The 27,619-nt window shown below is 49.5% G+C and overlaps 4 protein-coding genes across 4 annotated transcripts; 3 read left to right on the forward strand and 1 right to left on the reverse strand.

Moving 5' to 3' along the window:
- Positions 1-293: 293 nt before the first annotated feature.
- VOLCADRAFT_99527 (uncharacterized protein) lies at positions 294-2,984 on the forward strand (the record flags this gene model as incomplete). The annotated part of the gene is made up of 4 exons (XM_002958230.1): positions 294-452; positions 1,795-1,863; positions 2,489-2,645; positions 2,935-2,984. 4 exons carry the CDS (start codon positions 294-296, stop codon positions 2,982-2,984), a joined length of 435 nt encoding a protein of 144 aa, XP_002958276.1.
- Positions 2,854-13,357, forward strand: VOLCADRAFT_108058 (uncharacterized protein). The gene is made up of 8 exons (XM_002958231.1): positions 2,854-2,934; positions 3,138-3,228; positions 4,694-4,800; positions 7,170-7,234; positions 7,357-7,490; positions 12,112-12,218; positions 12,449-12,587; positions 12,755-13,357. Exons 1-8 carry the CDS (start codon positions 2,875-2,877, stop codon positions 12,934-12,936), a joined length of 885 nt encoding a protein of 294 aa, XP_002958277.1. The 5' UTR covers positions 2,854-2,874; the 3' UTR covers positions 12,937-13,357.
- A 3,488-nt stretch (positions 13,358-16,845) lies between these two features.
- VOLCADRAFT_99530 (uncharacterized protein) lies at positions 16,846-17,553 on the forward strand (the record flags this gene model as incomplete). The annotated part of the gene is made up of 1 exon (XM_002958232.1): positions 16,846-17,553. One exon carries the CDS (start codon positions 16,846-16,848, stop codon positions 17,551-17,553), a length of 708 nt encoding a protein of 235 aa, XP_002958278.1.
- A 3,339-nt stretch (positions 17,554-20,892) lies between these two features.
- On the reverse strand, positions 20,893-26,693 carry hsp70B (heat shock protein 70B). Its single transcript, XM_002958249.1, has 13 exons — positions 26,491-26,693; positions 26,274-26,420; positions 24,920-25,033; positions 24,579-24,707; positions 24,347-24,436; positions 24,156-24,278; positions 23,833-23,982; positions 23,233-23,418; positions 22,942-23,112; positions 22,618-22,809; positions 22,131-22,311; positions 21,715-21,875; positions 20,893-21,590 (listed from the first exon to the last, which is right to left on the reverse strand). The coding sequence occupies exons 1-13, from the start codon at positions 26,611-26,613 to the stop codon at positions 21,357-21,359; spliced, it is 2,001 nt and encodes a 666-aa protein (XP_002958295.1). The 5' UTR covers positions 26,614-26,693; the 3' UTR covers positions 20,893-21,356.
- Positions 26,694-27,619: the final 926 nt, after the last annotated feature.

Raw genomic sequence — 27,619 nt, forward strand, 5'->3', positions numbered from 1 at the left:
CGTCCACAAGATGGGGGGCCACCTCTCATATCATCATTCCTCACACACCCGAGGGGTTGGCAGGCGGATTTGAATCCGGATACTCCGGGAGCAGAAGTCAGGCCTTAACCTCTGCCAGGCACCTGCCTTAACCTCTGTCCTTTATTGTCTGTAAAAGTGTGACCAGTATGGTTAAATAGCAATGTTGCTGATAATACTGCATACACCCCAATGTCCTTCGCATGGTATTGGCACATTGGTGACCTGCATCTTTATCCTTTTGCTTGTTGCTTATTTATTTGTTGCTGTGGATTATGTTAATGCAGGCCGTGCCGCTGTTTGTAACCAGCATGGCTCTCCCGCTGCTTATTGTAGTCACGGGCGTGCTTGTAGATCGCCCAGCTGATGGCCCACCAAAACGTCTCACACCGCAACAGGCCGCACCAGCTATCTTCCACGCAATGTTTTCACAGGTAGGCTGAGTTGTGTACTTCTGTAGCACAGCATGGCCTTCATCACGAAGGATATGGCATTAGCTGAAGCTATGGTCCAGGCTGGCCTGCACCATCAGATGGGTCATCAGGCGTCGATCACATAAGGCAAGGCACCAGGGGCGCCGAGAATCTTCCCCGAACCTGATATATGAACTATTAGTAGGGTTGGCACGGGTACTATATTAGAAAAGAGTACTATACTATAATAGTACTATGCATAGTACTACATAGTATGCAGGGCTCTAAACTGGCACTAGTTTACAACGCTCGTACCGCGTTCGTACATAGTAAAATAATATAGTAAAAATAGTACTAGATAGTACTAGATTTGGGTTTGGATAGTGTCAAGTATTAGTTGGACCAAGTCGAGATCTGCAGTCAAGCTGTATTTTGAAGGGCTACAGCCGCGTCTTCGAGCTGTGCTACGTAGTTTTGATGAATAATGTCAAGGGAATCCAGTATAAAGAATGACAAGGCGATCAGAGGCTTGCAGGAGCAGGAAGCACAGCAGCAGCAGCAGCAGGGCACCCAGGGAAACGTACATCCCTAACACGCAGATTGATGACTGAGCGATGATAGATTGAGCTGCTGCAGTTTGCCGAATTGGAGGGTTACGTACTGGGCCGTTGTAGTGCAGGAACTTCACTAGTATGGCGTCCGTGTGTTGTCTTGTGAACACTGGGTCTTCTGTCTGTGATTATGTCTTTATATGCCATAACACGCCTTGAGACATGGGGTTTGGGGTCCACCCACCGGGCACTGAACTAACAAAAAGTGATCTGGATGACCGCAGCGATCTGCTTTCTAATGTCTAAGTACATATTTAGAAAGAACAAAAGATGACCTTTCCAACGGTGTAATTTTCAGGTACAACGGTTGGCCGTACACCCCCCTTCTACTGGGAGCGTGTACCTGCCTAGTAATAGTATCATAGTACTACATTACTATATATAGTACTATTTCTTACTATACTATGCTATATGGGTTTAAAAATATAGTATTTTTGCCAACCCTAACTATTAGTAGCCTGGCGACGCTATTCCTGCCAAAATCTAGTCATTCCTTTGTCCGGACAATCGAATAAGTGTAAAGGGTTGAGGAAGCACCTAAGCTGTAATAATTATGTTTCCAAAGAGTCCCGCAATCTTATTGGAAGTCAGGCTAGGTCTTAAACGAGATTTTCGCGTGGGAGTCACCAGGCCTGTTCGGATCTCGGCCCTGAAAACTGTCATAGAGGACATGTAATCGAATTTTGAGGCGGGTTTGGAAGCGTCCACTGGTGTAGTTGACTGCCATGGTGTTGCATTTTTCATTCATGCAGACTATCATGCTTCTCCTTGGTGGATTTGCCATTGCGGCTGCATTATCCAAGCACGCTATAGCAAAGCAGGTATGTTGACATGGAATTGTGTTGAAATGCGGCAAGGTGCTGATTTGGAAGTATGGCACTGGTCTGCAAGGGGAATCTGACAGCTGGTATGCCCATTGTAACGAGGTTGTAAGGCAAGGAGTTCTTTGGTTACATTTTCCATTATTACTAGTGCATCACAAATCAATGTATGTGAAGGTTCGTTGTTAACGTTTCGGTTGCTGCCCATGTACCGTGTCGTAAAGGGCTAGCCACCACCAGCCTTGGGCTGTCGGCTGCACATGTACTACTACTACTTGCCATGGACAGGTTTTTTGCTACGACTTTTTCGATGTGCTCTCTTCAAAGGATCTTCATTACTCATGGTATCATCCTATGTACTACGCCTCGGTTTCGCCATGGCAGCTGTAGTACTATGACTATATCGAGACGTAGATGTCAAGCTGGCTGGCAGTCACCGAAGTATTTTAATATGTAGGAGTAGGCAGGGGGCTAACATGAGGCGTATGACTGAAATTCATCTTTGTGTGTGGTAATCAGCGTGATTGCACTTGGTTGTGCCGTAGCCCTTTTCGCATTGACACGGACTTATGCTCGTCCGGAAGGTGAATTCCCTGAATTATGATCCCTGTCGTGTTATTGACAGGTGGCAGTCGGCATCCTGTCCCGTGTGGGCCGGAAGCCTCGTTATGTACTTCTCGCTGCCATGTTCACGGCAACATTTGCATCAATGTGGATTTCCAACGTGGCAGCGCCAGTGCTCTGCTTTGGGCTCATTCAGCCAATCTTGAGGTATGTAAGCGGTGGGCTTAAGTTCCTTAGTCGCGTTGTCATGTCAACCAGTATGCGCTACAAGCGATTTCGTTATATGCAAGTAAAAAATACCGTTGTTGCTACAAAGTAGTGCGCAAGGGCTGCACATACAATATTGTCCCTACGATGGACTGGCCAGGCGCCATAACTACTTAAGGTCAAGGTGCCTTCCCTCGCAGGACTCTTGACCCAGGGCATCCATTCGCGAAATCTTTGGTGATGGGAATAGCACTGGCCTCCAACGTTGGCGGCATGACGTCACCCATATCCTCGCCACAGGTGCACAAGAGCCCTTAAATGATAGTACGACATGTCTGGCGCGAAAATGAAATAACACGGCATCATTCCATGCGCATGGATTCGGGTATTGTTTGCCTTTCGGCTTCCTTGAGGAACGCTTGCAGCGACCGCACAATTTCTCCCTATTCTGTGCAGCATTCAGCTTGTTTACTGACTGCTTTGTATATGACCTTTTGCTGCAGAATATATTTGCAATCGAGCGTATGTCCTTAGATGGGAACCCGCCAAGCTGGCTCTCCTGGTTCGCTGTTGCAATTCCAGTGGCCCTGACATGTGGGTAGAAATGGTGACGTCTCAAACCCATGTCCTGTTCTTAGAAAGGCAACAAGATGAAACAAGGCTGTGTCGGCTTCCTCCAAGCCTGGAAAAAGGCGAGGGCCCCTTGAATACGCACAGGCCCAATACGCAAATGGCCACATTGCGCAAATTGCTGCAGCTGGGCGGTCTCGCTATGCAGAGAGCGGTCGGGGAAGCCAACGCACTTTGATCAGTCGGGAAGCTAACCGGTCGCAAGTCGCGTGCATCAGTCATCGACCCAATCGGTGATCGAGACTAAGAAGCACGGCATCGTACGGACGGAAATATAGCGCGAAAAACGTTGATGTGCCCTTGACCTCGGTCCATGGAAACAGCCAAACTTGTTTGTGCTCATACAATTTTGGTCAACTACAGGCGATACAAATGCGATACAAATACCACATAATATGAAACGTTGACGGCTTTCGATATTGCGCTTTAGCTGGGCAAGATACTATGTTTGGTCGTTAAACACGGCCACACCGCCACAAGGCGGGGGGGGGATCCAAAAAAGGGGTCCTGACGCGCTTCCCGCTGTGGCCCAGCCCTAAAATTACTCCTGCCTGTTGGATGTCTAAAGGAAAGCATTTCGACGCTTCAAGCCACCAGCCAACGGATCGATATTTCCATGCAAACTTTCAGGGCAAGCTCACCTATGAATAAGTCCTGGACATGACGACGTGAGCAGATAAGCCTTGGTCGGTCAGATGCCTAATATGCTTGATATCTTCGCTGGGAACCATGCATTATTTTAGCAATCTGATCGTTGACCTAACGACTTATACTACCGTACTGCTACGAATTCTTCTCGCCACACCTTTCGTTTTGGGCCACGAAGTGTGTCACAGTGGAAAAAGCTCTATGGGGAAAATTATTTGCTTGTCGCGAAACTGTCTGGCACGAATGTGTAGGCCGACGGTTTCGGGGTTTGTGTATCGGGGCGTTTGGTAAACCGCACCTGACTTTGGTGCCGCACCACCGGGCCTGTCTTCTGTTCTTCTGCGTAAATATATAGTAAACGATATGTCCAGCAGTTTGGGAGCTTAGACGCTGTCGCTCCTTGTTGTGGCTTCCCTGGAGCCCCGCGAAATGTGTGTTCACGTAAACAAATGTGTGCCATAAAAACTGACAGCCCTCGCGAATTGGTGTAACAAAACGAAAAAATCCAGCTACATTTTCGGGGTACCCACGAACGGTGTGGCGCGAAGAATTCGTAGCAGTACGGTAAGGGTATGGAAGTTTTCGTAGAGCGACTGGAAATTCCAGGACAAAAGTAAGCGAAGGTAGGCGTTGCTAGACATACGGAGTGATTGCAGTTATGAACATCCTGCTTCTTCGTGTTCATACGGTTTTTGTAAGGTTAACCAAAGCAACTATAGTGTTTCGCCTCTCTTGCAGCTGTCTATCATGGATTTTTGTTTCCTTTCTCTTCATGATGCAGGCAATTTGCTCTGCTGGACCCTGCTCCTCTTAGTCTACAAGCCTGGGCGGGCCATCGCTGAGGTTCGACCTCTAAAGCCTAACACGGATCCAATTAATGGGACACAGGTGAGGACTTGGAAAAAATTGCCACCGCTTCCAGGCGGATAAGCACAGAAGTATTGCCGTCTAGACTTGCTGTTAATAGGATTCATTGATCTTTTGAACCAGCAGATTCCCATCAATACGCTTGGCTGCCAGCTGGCCCACTGAGCTTATGCTAGCCTTTATCCTAGGGAGGGGGAGGGGACATAATATCTCGCCCGGTTGAACGCGTTATTATAATATAATGCATTCTCTATTGCAAGGTATCTCGCCTGTAGCCAACAAAAATCGTATGAGCACAAACAAGTTTGGCTGCCTCAATTGACCGAGGTCAAAGTCACATCAACGCCCCTCGGGCTAAATTTAATCTGAAAAGGTGCCGCGTATCTCATAGTTGAATTCTGAGATGGCGGCGTATGATAACTCGAACACCCAGCTTGCGTTACCATTTGCCTGCACGGGCATTCCGGCTTGCCACCAGCAGGCCGGCAGATTTGCTTCCATTTCTCTATGAAATACGCAAGCTGCTCGTTTGTACAATTACTTTGGCCAATGCTCGGGCTCGGTCTGTCGGCTTCCTGCCTCCCGCTTTGACAAGCATAGCTCCCACGTCATCATCGCTGCTGCAAAAGCACAGCTCCCACCACGTTGACACTACCCATCAATTGTCACACGTTGAATTGAATTGTTACAGAGTGGGAGGCTTCTGGGCCATTTGAACACATTGTCATTTCTATGATTTATCATACCATACAGCACCATCCAGCATTACCACGTGCACACTGTACTACGCCATACGAATTGGAAGTCCAAGGCGGTTGATCCTGCCTTCTAGGATCCCTCCTTATCCACTCATCCCGAACATCCATACAGAGGGTTCGGCAATCGCCACCAATCCAGCATGCAAATCTCGACCCGTCAACTGTGACCTCAATTCCACATCTCAGCAGCTAGCTATAATCTCACGTTCCCGACAACGTCGGGGGTCTCCCCAGGAATCGAACCCAGGATCTTAATCAGTATAAGACAGTAGTGTCACACCTGCCGCCCTAGCTATCGGCCTGTCCGGATGCAGGGGGGCCCCACCCTTTTTCCGGCTTCAAGGAAGCCGAGATAGACTTGTCTTCTTAAGCTCCTTTCCCATTTAGCTGCTATGTCTTGCACCAAGTGGTTTGATTAAATGTAGTAGACGTTTTCCCCCTTCAGTAGCAAGGGCCCTCAATGTGTCACATTGGGAGACGTGTGTAGGGGTGTGCGTTCCCTTCAATGCTTCTCTGTATATGTCTCAGTACCCTGCTGTTCCGTTGCGGGAAGTAAGTGCCCTTCCGTTGGAGGAAATCATACATGGAAGCCGGGCCTTCTGTGCGTGTATTGAAGATGTCTCCTGAAAGTTTAAATGCAATGGGATAGACCAAGGGCATACGGTCTCTGCACATGTAAAAATGTTTATTTTGCTCACCTTGTATAGAGAGGGACGAGTTGGATGAGTAGCAGGTTAAAAAGGTTTGGGATTGAAGTGTCACTCGTTTAGGAGAGAAGGGGCAAAGGTAAGGGATGAACCGGTAGGGAGTTCCCCTATAGCAGCAAATGGCAGGGCGTCGAATCAAACCATACCTCCCTTGTGTCACAGTCACAGTTGTGGTGCTAATAGAAACCGGCTGGTTGATTTGGCAAGGGAATCGTTGAGATTCGTTCAAAACCTCTGCGTGGTGAAACGGCTCTGAATATTTTTTCTTGCCATCCCCTAAAAAACCAAACCGCAGGCTGGGCAGACCATTGATAAACGGCACAGTCGATTCCCAATGCCTAAGCTTACGGGGGTTCCGCAAAGCACAAAAGCACGTAATGGTAATATGACGAAGTGCTGGTAAGAAGCTGTCGCCAAACCTTGAAGGGGATGCGTCAAAATATATTAAATTGAATTGAATTATTACAGAGTGGGAGGCTTCTGGGCCACTTGGATACATTGTCAATTCTACGATTTATCGCACCATACAGCACCATCCAGCATTACCACGTGCACACTGTACTACGCCATACGAATTGGAAGTCCAAGGCGGTTGTTCCTGCCTCCTCATCCACTCATCCCGAACATCCATACAGAGGGTTCAGCAATCGCCACCAATCCAGCATGCAAATCTCGACCCGTCAACTGTGACCTCAATTCCACATCTCAGCAGCTAGCTATAATCTCACGTTCCCGACAATGTCGGGGGTCTCCCCACAAAATATAGTCGGACACTTTCCTAACAGTAAGGAGTAAATTGGAAAGAAAGCGTGTTGGCAAGCCCGTGGACTGAGCTGATTGAAACGCAACAGAAGATTATGTCATGTAACACTCCCTTTAAATAATGTTGATTTGTAACGGTTTAGCATTGTGTATGTGTATGCAGGTTTACATCATCATCATATCCATTGTGACAGTGGCAGCCTGGTGTGCGAATACTTTCTTGCAAAGGTATTCATGATGCTACACAAATTGTCACCTGCCTGCTTGATGTGTGGCGAATAATGCTCATCATTAGCGGGGTCATGAGGCCTCTGGCCCAAATCCTTAGTATCAGCAACTTGCATGCGCAGGTACACTGGAGAGATGGGAGTTATTGCCGTTATACCGCTGGTGGCATTCTTCGGCTTTGATGTTTTGAACAAAGACGACTTCAATTCCTTTTTATGGAATGTTGTCATGCTCGCCATGGGAGGTCTATCACTGGGTAAGTCAATGGCCATTGAGAGAACCGCAAACCCCCGGCCTAACCTTTTCAATGGTACCACACCCTCATTTTTCTTCACCTCACCCATTTGCCGTACATATGGCACGCAGCACTATCCTGTAAATTTTGCCAAATCGCACCAGGACAATTCTTTATCGAATCCTTCATCGTCTCCGACTTATAAACATTCACGGAAATACATTCAAGCATATCTTTGTGGAATGCATTCCACAAAGATATGCTTGAATGTATATGCATATGCCCAGCGTACACAAGTACACGGGCTAAGTACGAACGTGACCTCGCGTTTCAAGGGCGCAACATGCGCACGATTATGACCGAGGCCCCACCCCTGGCGCTAGCCAGGTCCCTCTCGGAAGTCTGGGAGACCAGGCACGTTGCACTTAGGCGCTTCGTGCTCAAGCGGACGAGGGCGGACGATGATGGTCCACCACGTAACCGCACTAAAAACGATTTACCGTCCATGGCCTCCCCGGCTTTTATGGACACTCCCGCACTTGTGCGGAACTTCCTTCTGGCATAAAAGGGGGGGTACCCCCCCCCCTTAAGCGTAACCCAGGGCGTAGGGGTAGGGGTTACCCATGTGGCTATGTACGAAGGGAGGTGGGTAACCTAACCCCGGGGTAGGGGTAACCCCTTACCGATGGGTAACAAAGGAGTCGGGGTAATATAGTACTTATGGGTAACAGACAGGGTAACCTATGTTTACATTCACCTGCGCCTGTCTCGCCTGTCTACACACGCAAACATACATGCCTTCACCAATCACTTGTGAATGCCCAATTATTAACGTTGCTGCACCAAAACATGCCTTGTTTTGAAACCTAAACCTAAGGATAAGGCACACAGCTGCAGCCTATATGCAAGGAGGCGGACGAACACGCGTACATAGGCAGAGCAAATTGGGGACCACGAGAAGCCGCCAGCGAAACCAATAAATATTCCTATCAAAAGATCCAGGCACTTACCGCCGTTCCGGACCCAAGACCTAAAAGATGTAAGGTCGGCCAGTAGCTTAAGTGCCCCGTCCCGACCTGCTGATTCCAGCTCCACGCACGACCTATGCAACACTATCCAGAGTCTGCTCGTTTTCAGAGCAGGCTCTCCTAAGAGCGTCGAGGGTCTTGGGCGGGAGATCCGGATGTTTGACCACGAACACGGTCACACCCGGCGAAGTATAAGGCGCCCTTCCAGGTAAAAAGCCTCGGGTGTCACTGGATGTCTTGCTAAATGAGGTGCACCATAAGTGTGGGCCTGTGCTGCAGAAAGACAGTCAATGGTCTTATTGTGGTGGTCTTTGTGCGCGAACACTAGAACGCCACCATTTTTGCCACCATACGCACCAGTATTGCAACGTGGATTATATGTGTGCATTGTATGTATGGTCAATAGGAACAATGCTGGCAGTGAATATGATTGACTGAATTCGTGATAGTGGTCATTGCTTATTTTAGCATGTCCGTCTAATTAAAAGACCAGCCAAAAGTGTGCATTATATGAGCTTACAAGCTAATTAGCTGTGATTATGCTTGAATGTGCGTGCTAGGAGTATCAATGGAGGCAAAGCAGCATGCACATATGTGTACGACCACCCCCGGCCGGTAATATGTCGGCCGACCTCAGGACGGATTGCCTCATGTTTTCACAATGAAAACTATTATATGACAATGGATGACAACCAAAGGCATCCATTTAGTGAAAACCTGTCGTCGACTTGCGTGTGTGCTGCCAGCATTCGCGCCTTCTCCTGTACTCATCTACAAGCTCTCGTTTTACCGCAGCCAAACAGGCCAAGAGATAGGTACTTATTGCTTATTCCTTGCGTGTGTGATGCCAGCATTAGAGACCTTTAGGTTGAAATGGCGAACGATGCTTCCCGAGATACCAAGATACTGTAGGTTGCTAACATGTACATTTACAAAAATATCCTAAGAGGACAACAAATAAGACCAGTAGGCCCATGTCCATAGTCCAGGGCAACGGAGGGGTTTACCCTGGGGCCGTTTTACCCCTCCTGCTTGGTAGGAACTTACAAGGGGGTTACCAAAGGGCTACCGGGGGTTGAAGGTGGGTTATCCATGGGTAACCCATGGGTTACTGACCCAATCAGTGCCTTAGGGCTTGTACCTTCAAGCGAACCCAAGGTGTAATGCTCGGAAAAGGCACAAGTTGTCATTTCTGAGCATGTTCCGGATATTTCATCCTTTAGGAATTTTTTGGGCGGGGCCCCAGCGCAAAGCACCCAGGGAGGCGCCCTGTAGGATTGCCCATGTCCGTGTGGCAGTATGTGTGTGTAACGGACCAAACATAATCTCGCCCAACTTCAACGCGTTATTGGTAATATACTGCATTCTCTATTGCAAGAGATCTCGCCTGTAGCCAATAAAATCGTATGAGCACAAACAAGTTTGGCTGCTTCCATTGACCGAGGTCAAAGTCACATCAACGCCTCTCAGGCTAAATTTAATCTAAAAAGGTGCTGCGTATCTCATAGTTGAATTCTGAAAAGACGGATTGCTGAAGCCGCTGGCACTTCAGGGATGAACATCACAGACAGCACCGGAAAGTGATGAGGGCTTTAGGGAAGTGTGTCGAGCTAGGGTTTGTGGGGGCCGCCAAGTGTGCGCCCGAATGGGCAGGCCAATGCCTGAAGGGGCGCTGTTTTCCGTGTGTACGGTGCTGTACAGCGTTGTTTTCCGTGTGTGTTATGGCTGCGGCACCAGACCGCAAAGCCAACACGCTGAAGGCTGGCAAGCTGCTATTGTATCTGCTGAGCGTTGAGCATTCGGCCTGGACCGCGGACTTGCTGGCCGAGCCCCTGCTGTGCGCCGGTAACGGCACCTCAGACTCATACGTCTACACCCAAGCAAGGGGCTGTCAGTGGCAGGTCGCGGACCTCCAGACAGCGTGTAACGGCCAATGACTCTTGGCCGTGTCTGCTAGGTTCCAGAGAGACACCGTCTCTCCAACAGGTTATGAGCCCCGGCTTCCTGCCTCCCACGCTCTGACAAGCATAGCTCCCACAGCATCAGCACTGCTGCAACAAGCACAGCTCCCACCACATTGGCACTACCCATCAATGGTCACACGTGCCACCCAAGCTACCAGCTTGTATGGATGCAGGGCCCCCCCGCACCTTTTCAGGCTTCGAGGAAGCCGACACCCGACTTGTCTCTTGCACCTTTTTCGTTACTACAATCCACAATTTCACCTCCGCTCTAAAAGACAACTGTCACTACACCTGCTTAGGTTGTAGGACCATGAAATAATAATTGAAAACTTAACAAATAAATGGAGAAGTTGAAAAGTCAATTACGGGGCATTAAACTGCAGTTTTAAGTACACACATTACATAATTTGATTGAAGTTGAGAAGGTGCTCAGTAGCATCGTAAAGTTCGTTTTCGTAGAAGGCACGCAACCGCCTTGCCCCGAGGCTAATTAGAAGGCTTTCCTTTCTTGTTTTGATGCTGATCGAAACCCCGTAGGATGGCGTATATTCATGTTAATGCGATTCCGCACGCTGTGGGGTCCAAAAACTCTAGCTGTTCGGTGACTTATGGAGACGGCTAACAACCACTGCAAAAGCAAAGAAGACTTCCTCTTTACCGTATTACCCCTCAGTAATTAGTGAGGTTGGTCGTCAGTCGTACCCACCCATGTCTATAGGTGCCCGTCGCCCCCATCACCCATTATGAGAGTTAAGGGGCAGGTGGGCCGAATTGTAACGCCCCGTGGCGCGGCGAATGGAACAAGAAAGGCGTTATCCAAGCAAGCAGGGTCGTCCGGTACGTAATACGAATTCATTCGCAGATAATACGTACTGTGCGCTCTTTTTGAAAATTGATACGCAAGCAAATTTGTGTCGTACAATGTGTAAAACGTTAAGGAACCTCAGATACCAACGGAAATGACAGAACGGGATGCAACTGAGCCTTGCCACACTACCTTCCAACTGGCACGGCCTTGGCCAGAGTCAAGGAGTTGCTGCGCTGCTTTAGGGCAGGCTGCGTGGCCCCGTCAGACGTTAGCACGACCAACTCGCTGGCCTTGCGCTTCTTCTCGGCAGCCTCCACCTTTGTTGCCTTGAGCTTCTGGAATCGGCCTTAACGATGTCCGGAACCTTTGGGCATTTCGCGACGGCCGCGCTCGGAATGTGAGCCAGGTGGCCCTGAACGTGGCAGGTCTTTTCACTATAGTTGAAGCAAACGCTCTTGTTGGTGCTTACTTGACCATTCCATTCAGGCGCGGTGTTAGCCACTGTGCATGCACAGCGCTACCGTTTCAAGCTAAACGTATAGAGAGTTTCATACGGGACATTGTTCTCTTACAGAAAAATGTTAATATCAGGGTCATGTATTTTTGCCGTGTTTTAGTGTGTACCGTACGTTTTTGTCAACGTATGCGTACTACATGCACAAATGTGACCTCAGGCCACCGTATCTGATGACCCTGCTAGCAAGCTGCAGTCCCAGACAACAATGCTGCAATTATGTTGGTGCCGCTTTGTCACGTGCAGCAGCGCTGGCCTAATGTGCAGGTACCCATGATCGTGCCTAATGCTAAGCCTCAGTTACTCATTCTATACGACTGAACTGCAGGTGAGGCAGTCAAGAGCAGCGGCCTACTGGCTGCACTCGCTTTGGGCATTAGCGAGTTGGTAACAGGTCTGACCCTGTTCCAAGTAGCTCTCATCTTCTGTGGCATGGTATGTGGGTACTTGCACCCTTACCTGGTATGCATCCTTATCTTATCTCGTGCATGGGTGACTTATGCATGTGCCTTAATTTAGGGTGAACTGGCTACCTGGCTCATTGGGTCGTACTGTTCCTACAATGACGAGAGAAAACTATGGTAGTGGCATAGTGGCATATTTTACTCGTACATTAAACCAACGTTTCTTGTTATCTACGAATTAACACGCGCATTACAAACCAGGTTCTGGTGGCAACTACCTTTATCAGTCACACAGTCGGAGCGATGGTCATCTTACCAATAGTGCAGACCGTTGGAGAGGCTATGACGGGAACGCCGCACCCGAACTTGTTGGTTATGGCGGCATCCCTCACGTGCTCTGGTAAGCAGCGCAGTTAACGGCAGTTTATTAATAGAGCCTCTAAACCATCCTTGGAATGCGCTCCGAATGCAAGTGGATCAATGTTCTTTCTAGCGTGGCCCTACCAATGACGACGAAGTGTAATTAACTGGGCCAATTTTCGCCGCCTATTGCCAAAAATGTTTCAGGTGCTATGGGCTTGCCTGTGAGCGGCTTTCCAAACATGAACGCCGTTAGTCTGGAGGACGGGACCGGCAATGCTATTGTCAGCACTCGCGATTTCTTATATGTCGGCGTGCCTTCCTCAATTGTGGCGTATTGCGTTATTGTTACCCTTGGCTACATGCTCATGTTACTTGTTGGCTTATAACTTCAAATCAGCCTTGGCAGGGCTCGGGCTTCATGGTTCAAGGCATAGTTGTAGGACAGCATCTTGAGCTTTCGCTGTGTGGTTTATGCTAGGCGGTGGAGGATAGGCGGTGTATCCACGGCACGTGCATACCTTGGAACTGATTTTGAGGTCGTGTTTCTTCCGTAATGCCGCATTATTTTCCGTTGAGGCATGCGCCGTTGCCTGTGCTCACGCTGTGTAATGGTGTGCCACCAGGCGACACGGTTTCCCTTCACATAAGATATTGCCATAGCAGAGCCAAACTGCTTAAACCCAGGCTGCCGGAGTTGTCGAAAAACACATGGATGGCATTTGGGCCAGGCAAATATAGCATAAAGCGGTATCCCGATGGATGTTTCAAACTCCGCCGGCCAGGTATACCAGATGTAAAAGCATGTTAACAGTGGAAGCGCTTGCAGCTATCCGGTGGATGTTTTGTTGGAGGATGTTGGAAGGCGCCGGTCGAGGTTGGACTTGTTTTATATGAATGTGAACCATCCGTTCCTTAACCTGTTTCTTCTTTCACGGAGCAATTGCTAATGCAGGAAGATCAACCACAGTTACGAGGCCGGTTTGGCATCTATTCATCATGAGCTTCAGCATGGAGCATGTCGTCCACTGGGTTCATACGTTGCTATTCATGTATTGATTGCCTTATGTTACACCCAGGAACAAGCTAGCTGGGGAATTCATTTGACACTCTGGGCATCCAGGTTTCAGTGGAACTGGATGAGTTGCTGCAATCAATTCCTAATAACGGCCAACCGCCGCCCGATCCGTCCTGGCCTGATCAACCGCTGTGCCAACCGCACAGGAGGTGTGGGCCGCTTTAGTTCGTGGCCTGGCCTGGCGGCCCATGTGTTGTATCCACTTCCACTGTTTAGGTGGTAGTGAAAACTACCGATTAGTGAATGAAGGGAGGCTAAATGCCTCAGCGGTAATGACGACTTGTACAGCAATCTGTACCATCCGAGAATATAGTCGTCAACGCGAATTATCACCAATTGGTGCAATCGTAACCCAAGTGGGTCTACCAGTGACAAGTGTCACGATTATAGCAAGAGCGCTATAACCCAGTATCACGCGTGATAAAAGATAGGCAAGTGCCCAATGGTTAACCAAGTAAGAGCGAAGATAATGCCAAGTGGCGAAGTGCCATGGTAAAATTCGCCACCACCCTGCGGCTCACGGCCGAGCTCTAGGCTTTGGCCGCATGTCACACAGCCTACATCGCGGACACATATGCGGACCCCATACCTCGGGACGCTCTATGTCCCGGAACGTGTATTGTCTCGCGAGAGCAACTGGAGGAAATCGGATCAGACTGGGCACGACTTGCTTCGCTTATCTCTCGAGGCATCCCTATGCTGCACTTGAGCTCAGTCCCTTTCGACCACCCGTTCCTTGCATGTAGTCCAGGCCATGTGCTGTTCAAGGGGCCCCTGAACACAGACTGCATCTCCGTCTCTGTGAGGAGGTTGGGCTTTTCATCACACTGATCAATAGTGCTCGTCTTCATTGCATCTAGGGTGGACCCCCATGTCCTCTCCATGGGGCGAGTGGATTCAGGGTGATGACATGGATCCACTTCGCCTCGCACTTTTTGAGGTATGGCAGCGTCCCCAAGCCATGGGGACCTCTGCCTTTGGGGAGGGCCCTTTGTACTGGGGCTCTCTCCCTTTGGGGAGCCTGAGAATCTCCCCAAACGATTTTCCCTGGGGAGCATTTCGCCGTGGCTGAAGCGCCCTCACCGGAAGCGCCCGACGAGTTAGGGAAGGTCCCGGGGTGACTCGCGCCACATAGCGCCATCAACTTCACGCAATCCCGGCGACCTTCCCGACGGCCCAGCACCATACCAGTTTGTACGGCATATACTACCCAGCCCTACATGCATATTCACCTCAAAACTCCGCATCAAAAAAGAGAAATGGCTTTGGGAACGGCGTTTGTAGGAAAATCGCCGAACGTCAAGGCTTTAGTGGTTTATGCAATAGGCCTTAAGGATTGCCGAAGGCCAGACCCCAATTCATGTTCACGACTTAAGGACTTTTGGAAGTGAACACTGAAAATGTCCTCCATTAGGACGCTGACATATATTCAAGTTTTGTCCGGCTCTTGAGTTTTGTCCGGCTCTTGCTGCGGCGCTTTAGGACTCTGGGTGTACATGCCGTACAAACTGGTCATGGTGCTGGGTCGTCGGGAAGGTCGCCGGGATTGCGTGAAGTTGATGGCGCTAGGGGGCGCGAGTCACCCCGGGACCTTCCCTAACTCGTCGGGCACGTCCGGTGAGGGCGCTTCAGCCACGGCGAAATGCTCCCCAGGGAAATTCGTTTAGGGAAATTCTCAGGCTCCCCAAAGGGAGAGAGCCCCAGTACAAAGGGCCCTCCCCAAAGGCAGAGGTCCCCATGGCTTGGGGACGCTGCCATACCTCACAATTGACCAAGTCAAGTGCTGCGGCAGCTGCAAGTCATCGGTACAGACGCTAGAATTGTAATAATTTATCGATGATAACCGTCACCGAATTGTGTGGAGGTGGTCGTGACAGTCTTTTACAAAGTCAAACACAAAGTTCGAGTCCAGCGCGCGGCCCTACGGGCCGCAATAGAGGCTGCAAATCACGTCTTTTGGTCAAATTTTGGTCATTAGCGACCCGCAGCCTAACGGGGCCTTAAGCCGAATTTCGGCTGCGGGTACTGTGGTACGGACCCACCCGATTTGCCGACCTCTGGTGGAAACACCGTCACACTAGCACTACACTAAGTCCACATTAGCCCATAATGTCCACACTAGCCCATAAATACACTGTGGGCTAGTGTGGACTTAGTGTAGCGCTAGTGTGACGGCGTTTCCACTAGCTGCACAAAGGAGCGCCGAAACCAAAATGGTTTTCGTATTTTGAATGTTTTTGCGCCAGGTATTAATTGCTGCTAATTGCCAAGGTCTGTAAGGATAATATGGATTGTAGGCTTCTCCTGGCAGCCTTCACGGGTTATACCGGTGCATTGATGGCTCTCCCGCTGCTTATCAGCCCCAGCAGGCTAGACGACGGCAGAATATCCAGTAAAAATATAGCTGCTCAGGTCAAAGGTCTGTGATCAGAAGGCACAAACCGGCCCCTAAAAGTTGCCCGCCAAATAGTAAATGCTAGGTTTGGAAGTTATGGGCAGGTCTGAGGTCCCATTAACTTTGTGACGCGCTAGTGTGGCTAGTGTACCGGGTGTTTCCACTAGGCCTTACGGTTATCCGCCAGGAGTGCCCCAACCTCCAATTTGTTTGATGAATATTTGTTTCTGTAATTAGTTATAACAATATGCGCATTATGAACGGTGAGAGACAAGTCCAGGACGAAGAATATTCGAACATGGTGTTAGTGTTCGGCCAAGTGGAAACACCCTGACTCAGGACCAGTGAGATAAAGAAATACCAAAGGCATAAGCTTAGGATCTTCATTACGGGGTAGGAGGCAGAAAGACAGGCAGCGAACGGAAGAAGCAGGATATACTAGTCACACTGGGTAGGAAGGTTCCTCATCAGAGGTCGGCAAATCGGGAGGGTCCTGCGGGTCCGTACTACTGGGTTTACATGATACGTTACGTTGCGAAAACTTTTAGGTAAAAGTGGACCTGAGAAAGTCATCCAGTTTACATGGGACATTACGACGACGTTGTGTTCGTTGGCGCGAGCTGCGTAAACCATCTCCACTCTATGGCTTTCCTTGGCCAAAACTTCAGCATATCCCCTTAGAGAGTCCCAGTATATAAATGAAGGGCTTTCGGCGGCCCTGCCACGTGCAATGACGCTGCATCCCGCGCAAGCCCCGATGGCGTTTGCCCTAGCGGCCGCTATGGATGAAAATTTTGACAACCTTGAGGATATGTTCAATTCTCAATGGCAGTGCTTGAGCGTGTGGGCCGACGCGGCGCGGCCCATGCCGCCGGAAGTGCGGCCGACTTGCCGTTTCGCGGGTGGCTTCAACGCACGTTGGCCGGCATGCTGACCGGTCGTAAAGCCACTGCTGAGCCCGCAGAGGCGGAAGAGCCGTTACTTGGGCCATCTTGCAGCGCCGGTGAAGGTCCAGGTCTACTTTTCCCAGCACCAGCACCTCCCACCTCTGGAAACGCCAGCACCGTAGCCCTTCCTCCACAGAAGAAAGGGCACAGTCAAGCCAACACCGCCGCCATCGGTCCCACTCAGCAGCCAGCACCTCTCCTGCCCGCCACCCCCACCACCACCGCTCCCGAACAGCAGCCGGCAACACGCCTGCCCCCCGCCACCCCCAATGCCACCGCCAACCCGCAACGGAAGCGCACCAAGTCCACCAATAAGATCGATGCCGTTGGTGTCCCCCCGGGGTTTGAGCGGCCTCATAATCCCAACGAGGACATTGTTTGGCTGACTGACGCTTGTGGTGGTGATTTCAAGAGCTGGGCCTATGCACTTCAGGGCTCGACGACGGTCATATGCTTCTTTTGCGACACACATAAGAAAAGTAACGCCACCATTTCCCGCACGAACTGGGATCGCTCAGCTTACACCCGGCACGAGGCCTCGCACTCCCACAAAGCGGCTGTAGACCATTACACGCAGGATCAGTAGCAGCAGCAAACTAACAAGCACCCGGCCAGGACCGTGGTTGCTGACAATGCCTTGGCTCTGTTTGGTGGCGCATACATGGTCCTGTACCAAGCCATGCCTTTCACTCACTTCCCAGCGATCTGTGAATACATGGACTGAGTTAATGTACCAAACATCACCAGCTTAACGAGATTCTTTTTGTGAAGCTGAGTGCGTCGGGGTCCTTGAAGGAGGATGCAATGTTGAAGGGGGCAATGGCCAAGTACAAGTCCTCCACTAGGATGCACCTCTACACGCACATCAGCGATAAGGTCGAGAATATCCTTCGCGACCCGCGCTTCAACCGCATGCGGTCGGCTTTGTGAGGATGAATAGCTCGGGGGGCGACACTAACTTCATGGCGCAAGAACTTGCCTGGCGACGAACCCTTGTCCCTCCCCCTGTAAAACAATCCGCCTGCAATGTGTACGGAACGTCGAGCCCTGAGATGTTGTTGATATCGTCTTCTCGCCGGACAACTTGGCCAACACCTTGTTGGACCTCCGTCGGACTCTGTCGCGCATGTGGCGACTTCGGTGGGATAACGAACATAAAGAAGCCCTTTGGCGGCTAGCTCTTGATGGTTTCCCTGTCTTTCCTATGCATAGGGCGCAACGTCAAAGAGGCGTCCCTGCTGCTTTGTGTCCCTGTGGTTGCACATGGTTTGTGGGGATCGTCGGCATCATTTCTGGGCCTGTACTGTCGCGTTGGCTCTTCGTGAGGCTCTGCAGAACAAACTAGAGTTTCCATACCTTTTTAACCGGGCTAACTTGTGGTTGAGCATTCCACCGACCTCCGTTTATGGGTGTGTGTGGGAGGTTGTATGCCTTGCGGCCATCAGCTCACTCAATATCGGTCGACGCTTGTTGTTTAGGGAAGGTCTTCAGGCCAACATTGCCGTATCCACGTCAACGCGTAACCCAGGGAAGCGACCGTATTCGGTTTGGCCGTCTGGCGTAATAATGGTACCTCAAATTATTACGCCAGGCGTATTGCGTATTAATACGCCGGGGTTCACGCCATGCCATATTACAATACTCGTGGCGTATTCCTTTTGCGCTATTCCGTCAGGGAATTCATGTTTTTCGCTTTTACAATGAAAGGTGTATTGCTTTAGTGTTTGGAAAACGATCTCTCACAAGATAAAATATGAATTTGGGCAACAGCCAGACCTGGACAGCCATCGAGCCATGTGCGCACACATTCGCGTCTGCATTCTAGCATTCCTAACAAACCGTGATTATCACAAATACTACAGCCCAAATAGAGATAGCTTGGGTGTCAGGCCAACACCACAGACGACAGACCACACCCCCCTAAAGCCTCCTCACTCCCCCACGGCGAACGACATCGCCTTCTGGCCAGGGTTGAGCTCCAGCGGCTGCTTGGTCCAGTCGAACCAGGGGAATTAGGTCCCGGTTTAGCGCGTTTTGCTTCGCGCACGTTTTCCATTTCGGTATGTTGCAAACCCAATGATAAGCGAACCTATTACCTAATCCTAAGTATCAACTAATGACACCAATGACTCGGGAATGTCAATAGCTCGATATTTCTCAAAATCGGCGAGTTTTCAGACTGTACGACAACCCAACGACAAACAATACGCCGACAATACGCCAACAATACGCCAACGCATAAACAGCCCCAACTGGCTGGCGTATTCGGCGTATTAATACGGGCGTATTAGCTGGCGTATTAATATGGAATACGGTCGCATCCCTGGCGTAACCGCATTACTTACGATCAGCGTTTTTTTTTGCGGAATATATTCCGAATTTGGAGTAAAAAATTGTTCGCGGTCCTGAAAATTAAGAATAAATAATGTTCCGACCGTACAAGTTCATTCCTCCAGCCGAAAATGGACTTTTTATGCCAAAGCCGCTAGAATCTTACAGGAGACATACATGTTAACCATATCGAAGTACTTTAATGCCATGGATACTGTTAGGAAGGTCACGCCCGAAATTCAACGCGGAATCGGGCTGTTTCTGACCGGACCAAATGCTGCAAAATGTTCGGACCCGAAGCTCCCAAAACGTGGAAGGCCATTAAAGCAGATATTAAACTTCACTGAAGCCATTAGCGACGTTAATGAAGACGGCTTAGAGGTCGTAGGCAATGAGGACGCAATGCTGCAGCCAACCGACAACAATGACGCCACTCCGGTTGTGAACAGCGAGAGGGCCAAACGTCAACGTTCTTCATATGGAAACAATCGCAATGGGCCAGGAAACACGGGCATCGAGGTCGATGGCAGCAGCAACCCCGGCGCTGCAGCTAAGACTCCTAACCCCACACTCCGCGCGCAAAGACGCCCCGACCACAGACGCAAGGACTTGTGAAGGGGCCGGTACATGATGGACCGCTAACTAGCGTGCAGCATCCACAGCAGGGGCTGCAACCAACCGCAGAGGTTGCGTTTGGCGGTTCTGGTTCATTCATGCTATGCATCATTACTTTTGCAATCTGGAAAGTCGAGTAGTGTTATCTTTCAACGTGTTGCAAAACGAACGACGGTGAACGAACTCTGTTTGATCAGTGCTTGAGTAGGGGTTAACTGGTCTGTGTTTGCTTGGGCCCTGCAACAGCAGTCGCCCGTGCAACCGGGGTTCCTGTCAAAGCGTCCAAGTGCCCCCCGCTTCCTGGCGTGCAAGAGGAGCGATTGTGGTGTGCGCGTGTTGTGACATTCCCCAACCCCTGTGTTTGTACGAACTAAATTATAACTCATGGGGGGGGGTCTGGGGGGGGCGTAGCCCCCCCCCAGCGCCTTACAGATTCGGAATACTATAGAGTTTTAGGGTTTTAAAACCCTAATTTCCGCGACTAAAAACCTATTCCTCCGTTCGGACTGCAAAATTGACAGGCAAATTAAAAAAAACACTGCTTACGATGTCACCTCTGACTTTTGGGCCCCGTTTCACTGCCTTTGCAGCACGGGATTACCTGCGAAAACGTTGGGAACAATGTGCTACACAACCATTCTTTGTTTTATGTGAACGACGCAGACATGGTTGTTTGCCGCTTATCGATAGGTTCCCCTTTAGTTCTTCCCCTTTGGTACCCCTAAAGGGGAACCTACAATGACGAGGTCTGAAGGCTCACGTCGGAGCTTCATATTTTCTGTACGAGCTCACTAACTGAGGTCTTGTGTCCAGTGAAGTTAGTACGGCCTTGCCGAGGTTTTTTGAATAAAGCCCACAGTGTTGTGGGGGGAGTTGTACCTAGAGGCGTTGCATTTAACCTGTTTGGGTCCACTTTGACATTCGCATTCCCTGAAATGCTGTTTTTTTGCGCCGGAAAAAGACAAAATTTTATCGACCTGTGTTCCTCATCATCGCTTACTTCATAAATCAGTTTTCTTGCTCATAAGAACCACTTCTAAATACATATCCTGCTCTTATGGGTCACAAACTCTTTTACTTTCAGATACTGTTTTTATGGGTCACAAATCAAAGATATCTCCGCAACCCAAAACTTCCATGCCACAATCTTCAGAATTACCCGTTACACCCGTACCAATTGTACCCATCATCCATACTTTTCATATCCTTAACCTTATCGTTTCCATTTACTTTCAAAAGAAAGTATAGCAAAAGAATATCCCCCATACGAGTAAAGCTCCCAGATATGGATGCACAGTTACAAGTCGACCTCTACCCATCAGTAAGCTCCATTACACAACAATTCACAACAACTTCGTAAGCTCCATTACAACTTGTTCTCCATTAACACAGTTTTGCAGCAAACCTGGGGGTAATCAATTTATTACATATCCCTTTCTCTGCTCACTTATCCGAAAACTCAGCATCGATGACGTCATCAGGCCCTCTGCTACTACCTGATTGAGCCCCAGCGCCAGAGTTAGGTCCAGCCTGGCTGTACATGGCTTGACCCATAGCCATTACCTCCTGCTGCAGGGCGTTCATGGCTGCCTTAACGGCCTCGGCATCATCGGACGTCAGGCTAGACTTGAGGTCGGCCAACTTAGAATCCACCTTCATCTTTATCTCCGGCGTGACCTAGAGAGAAAACCGGCGTAACGTCAAGGCTTGAGCAACGACAAACTACGGCAAAACTAACACAACAAACTCACAAAAACGCAGATCAAGAAACGTGGGGCTGCATCATGCGATGGCGACATACCTTTCCCTCAAACTCCTTGAGCTGTTTCTCCGTCTGATATACCATGGTCTCGGCCTGATTCTTTAATTCCACACTCTCACGACGCTTTTTGTCTTCTGAAGCAAATTTCTCGGCCTCCTTGACCATGCGGTCAACGTCCGACTTGTCTAGTGTAGATGCACCTAAATAAAGTTTCATTGGCGTTTCAATTAGGTATCTGGGACACAGAAACCTTAAGTACGGAAGAAGTCCAGACAATTATATATCATCCAGGAGAATGTATGGCCTGAACAACAATTAGGCCACCGCATAGCGGGCAACATGGACGCTATCACATCTGCTTGTATACAAATGGGCAAACGGTTATTCCGAAATGCCTGAAGGACATGACCAACAACATTGGTACCACTACCTACAAAAACCCTTCTCGCACCCACCTGTGATGCGGATGTCCTGCTTCTTTCCGGTGCCCTTGTCTGTTGCCGTTACCGAAAGTATCCCATTGGCGTCAATGTCGAACTTAACCTCAATTTGTGGAACTCCACGCGGTGCAGGGGGAATACCGTCCAGACGGAAGGTGCCCAAACTTTTGTTGTCGCGGGCGAATTCACGCTCCCCCTGCAGAGAATGGTAAACATACGAAACAAACAACAGATCAGCTTCGAAGAGCCGATGAATACTAGTAACGCTAGCCAAAACATCCATGCGATCATAGATAAAACTTACTCTCGGGGAATGGTGAAAACGCTCTCGTTAGCAACAACATACATCATTGCGTAGTAGGTAAATATTGAAGCAGACCCATACCGCCTATTATCATGCGTGCAATAGAAGATAGCGTTACTTCGGTATGAATCATAAGAATTGCTTCGCCTAAACCATATGTACTTCGCCCACATAAATAAGAGTCAGTGCAGTACGCACCTGCAGCACATTAATCTCAACACTTGTCTGTCCATCGGCAGCAGTGGAAAAGACCTCAGACTTGCTAGTCGGCAAGGTAGTGTTCCGGGGTATCAATTTCGTCATTACACCACCCAGCGTCTCCAAGCCAAGCGATAATGGCGTGACATCCAGCAAAACGATATCGCTGACCTCGCCTGCCAGCACGCCAGCCTGCAGGCCGTAACAAATCAGTGAAGGCCAGCGCTCAGAAAAATGCGACAACTCCCTACATGCTCATTGCGAGCACTTGCGAGATGAAACTATTGCAGCGAAGCGCAATGGGGCCTGCATGAGTACACGCACCTGGACAGCAGCGCCCAGCGCAACCACCTCGTCGGGATTTACCGAAACATTCGGCTCCTTCCCACCCGTCAGCTTCCGAACAATGTCTTGCACGGCAGGAATACGAGTCGAGCCGCCAACCAGGATCACCTCCTGAATATCCGTGATTTTCAGCTTAGCGTCGCGCAGAGCCTGTCAAGCAGTCACCGCAACTGATAAGACATGGGAATCCGATAGAAAAGGTCAGAACCATGGCTGTACGCCGTTATCGATTATAACATCAACCGGAAAACGCTAGGAAGCGTTGCGCACCTGCTGGACTGGCACCTTACAACGCTCAAGTAGGTCGTTGCACATCTCCTCAAACTTCGCACGGGTAAGCTGCATGTCGATATGCTTGGGCCCATCCACGGTAGCTGTAATGAATGGTAGATTAATACTGGTCTGGGTAAGGGAACTCAGCTCGATCTTGGCCTTCTCCGCAGCCTCCGTCAAGCGCTGCCCAAAGGATGGGTCAAATAAAACCTTACGACATAGTTGCTCAACCACAAACTGAACGAGCACACACGAAATCCTTTCTACTTCAAATTGGCGTGTGTATCCCGTACTCGTTCAGTGTAAAGGATTTCGTCCACATAACACCACTGCAATTCCCCGACAGTGCAGATCCCCGACATTGATCGGGAGCATTAAGTTAAGATGAGGTCTAGCTGATGGACTAAGTTTCACAAGCTAGATTGGTGGCGATGGCTGGTACATCTCTACAGATGTCGGGTGACAGGATGAGGGGTTCCTTGGTCTTACAACCGCCTTCGGTTGTACGTCCATGCCGCCCCCAGGCCTTAGATGGACAGCCCCGCTCTCGTGCGGAACTTGTAACTTGCAACATAATGACCATACTGGATAACCCACCTGCAGCGCTTGGCGGTCCTTACGGAGATCAATACCCTCTGAGCGCTGAAACTCGTCCGCCAAGAAGTCCACAATTCGCTTGTCGAAATCGTCACCACCCAGATGTGTGTCGCCGCTGGTTGACAACACCTCAAACACGCCATCGCCAACCTGCTCATCAGGCAAAAGATCACTGAGCACTGCATTTCCTAGTCCTGCGCGAAATTTACTGCACACAAGACGAATAGAAACAGTGACCGACCAAGGAACTTTGCTGGAACGCACCAAGGAGGCGACAGCACGATACAAGTTTGTATGGCGGCTTGAGGGCGCATAGGGCTCACCTCTAGTACGGACACATCAAACGTGCCACCACCAAGATCAAAAACAAGAATCGTCTCATTTGCCTTTTTGTCGAAACCATACGCCAAGGAAGCTGCAGTCGGCTCATTAATGATACGCAAAACCTGCAGCAGTACCAGTCACCCAAGTAATACTCATGCAAGCGCAACAACTACCCCTTGCGTGAACAAACCTCGAGGCCAGCAATCTTCCCAGCGTCCTTCGTTGCTTGTCGCTGTGAGTCATTGAAATAGGCCGGCACGGTGATAACAGCCTTCTCAACCTGCATCGGCAGCGCGACCACGTCAAAGGGCACCAAACCGTGACGTCTCGGACTATACATGTTTTCAACAAGTCTGGACAATCTAGCACTTCCACTGGACCCAAGACAAAGGCTGCAACCACTTCATTCCTTACTGTCCCACCTTGTCATTTAAGAACTTTGATGCATCTGCAGTCAGCTTACGTAACACCTGTGCAGAGATCTCCTCAGGGGCAAAGTCTTTATGTGCGTTCGGACACTTGATTTTTACATTTCCACCATCCTCGATAACCTACAATTCAACATCAATGGTTAGACAAGATATACGACGGGAACTGGTATTGCCTTTTTGAATTCCTAACTTCATTAAATCAACTACCAGGGCTATCCCGGGATCAAAAAATTAACAATGCGGCTAACTAAGCACACCAGCAAAACCAAGCCATCAAGATGCCAGGACAATATTCACAAGACCTTGCGACCGTCCCAAGTGTGCAACCCCACCTGGTACGGGACCTGCCTAGACTCCTGTCCAACCTCAGACATGCGACGACCAATGAAGCGCTTCACGGAGAAGAACGTGTTCTCCGGGTTAACGACTGCCTGTCGCTTTGCAATCTGGGGCATGCACGGCACACAGACGTGTGTACATCAGTAACAGTCAAAAAAAGAGTCCATTCCAGAAACCCCACAACCAACTCCAATGACATATATCGTGCGCTGCTTGCCCAGTTGACAGGAGGGAATTTCGCTTAGGTAAGCAGGCGAGACAACCAAGATTAGAAATTACATCACAAAAGAAATTACACACTTGGACAGACTTAAGTTCATAAGTGGACTCGGTAGGAAAATGGTACGGTGTGGCTAGGGGAAAATTTTACAATTATTTCCGTTTCCTTCTCGATACCACATCTTCCGGGAGCTGCGTACCTATACACCGTACCGGTCCAGATTTCCAGGACGCACTATCCTCACGTACTCCTCTTCCACATGCATACGTTTGTCACAATTTCTACAATGAATTATAGGGCCTGCCAAAATACGTAAAATTGGGGGTAGCTCGCGTCCATCACGCTGCTTCGTAGCGCTGCAAAACGACAACCTGCTGGTGCGCTACTGTTACATTGTCAACAGCTCAACTCCAGCCCCTGTACGACGTGTAATTTTATGTGATATGCTTTTAAGGATTTACACGCAGAACCACAGGTTAGCGGATCTCATAAGTCCAGGCCAGCAGAAAGGCAAGACGATCTACGATGCCCGGTGAAAGTAAAGGTGCCATGGTCAGTAGAACGGAATCAAGGCAGCCAGATTCATATAAACCCTTTACCCGCAAACTTTACAGCTGATCTGAGAGCAAATATCCTGCCCGTAGCCTTTTACCTTTTCCTGTCATGCCGAAACAGGCGCAAGTACATGCCATCACTTACGTAACGGTTACGCTTGTAGAAAGTATGTATTGCAAAGGAATTTCTCACTCAGACCAGTACTGCACACCGCTCGGTCCACAAAACCGCCACAACATTAATCAAAGGCTCCGACACCCAGACCGCGTATACTGAGCTCCAAATCAGCATGTTACTAAACACAGACATCAGTCAGACCCCGTTGCCTAACACACCTTAACACCGGTCTGTGCAAAAAGGATCCCCGCGATGCAAAACAAATGCGACACGGAACCTTCGGAAATCCTGCCAGTGCCCACAGCTGATAACCAACAGCCTTAAGCTTTGGAACGGCCGTAACGCACACTTCCATGACAACGAAATATACTTTGCAAAGAACGCCAAAAGAGAAAGTGCGCACATTTGCACCAAGTAGGACGTGTAACCCCAGAAACGCATGTAACCGAACGTACCTGGCCCACTAGGCGATCTCCAGTCTTCGTGAACGCCACCACAGACGGTGTAGTACGGCCGCCCTCCGCGTTAGTGATAATTGTTGGCTTTCCTCCTTCCATTGCAGCTACCGCTGAGTTTGTCGTGCCAAGATCAATGCCAACGACCTGGAAATCAGACTTAACATGAAGCACGTTGCATCGCACAACGCACGAAGATGATTATCTCATGAAATACCTTGTCTGCGCGTACACAAACAGTCAGGGTGCGACGCCTGGGGATCAGACGACAAGTCTTAGGCAAAATGCCAGCAGCGCCAGATCCACGCCTGGACAGACCAGTGACCTGAAATGTGCTCATCTTCCTGACAATTCCCTGTACTGAACGTGTATTTGATAACCCAATCAAAAAATATATTTCACGAAGTACAGAATTATCAGTTATGGACCACGTTAAATTGAGGAGCTCGAGGAGCTTCTGGCCCTTTCGTTGTAGCTTGTACGACGGGGTTTAGGCCCAGGGTTTACATCAATACATTAAGAAGACAAACTATGCGAATTTCTTTCTCTTTTCGTTACATATGTTATCTGTACAATTCTAATCTTTTATTGTAGGTTTAGAACTGTAGAAGAACACACGGTATTTTGCCTATAAATGGCTGCGCTGGAAACTTTTCTGTTCACATCCGAGTCGGTGAATGAAGGCCATCCGGACAAAATCTGTGACCAGGTATGTTTATTTTTGACGGCGCTTTCCGCGGCGCTTTTGACCTGAGCATAACTGTGGTGATGAAAGGTCGTAATGTGTCTCCCAGATTTGTTGACAAGATACGAAGCATTTGTATCCCACACTGATGCGTGAATGGATCGACTTGGCCTCCGCAGGTATCTGATGCTGTACTCGATGCCTGTTTGGAACAGGACCCAGACTCGAAGGTATGAAATCCATCGTTAATGTTTGTTACGGGGTGTTTTAGCACGCGGGCCCTTGCAGGTCGCTTGCGAAACATGCTGCAAGACCGGTATGGTGATGGTGTTTGGAGAGATCACAACGAAGGCAAAAGTCGATTACGAGGCAATTGTCCGCCGCGTATGTAAGGAGATCGGTTTCACTTCTGAAGATGTGGGATTGGACTCGGAGAAGTGCAAGGCAAGCGGGTCGCTGCGTATGTTGGGTTCTAACCTCCAAAGGCATTATGGCATATGTTGGGATTATTTTATTATGTTTGAGCTTTCGTTGAATGGTGTCATGCGGCGCAGGTTCTGGTTCACATCGAGGAGCAGTCACCAGATATTGGCCAGGGCGTCCACGGCATGGGCACTAAATCTTTGGAGGAGATCGGCGCGGGTGACCAGGGTCACATGTT

The sequence above is a fragment of the Volvox carteri genome, assembly GCF_000143455.1.
Source record: "Volvox carteri f. nagariensis unplaced genomic scaffold VOLCAscaffold_89, whole genome shotgun sequence".
Taxonomy (NCBI): Eukaryota; Viridiplantae; Chlorophyta; class Chlorophyceae; order Chlamydomonadales; family Volvocaceae; genus Volvox; species Volvox carteri.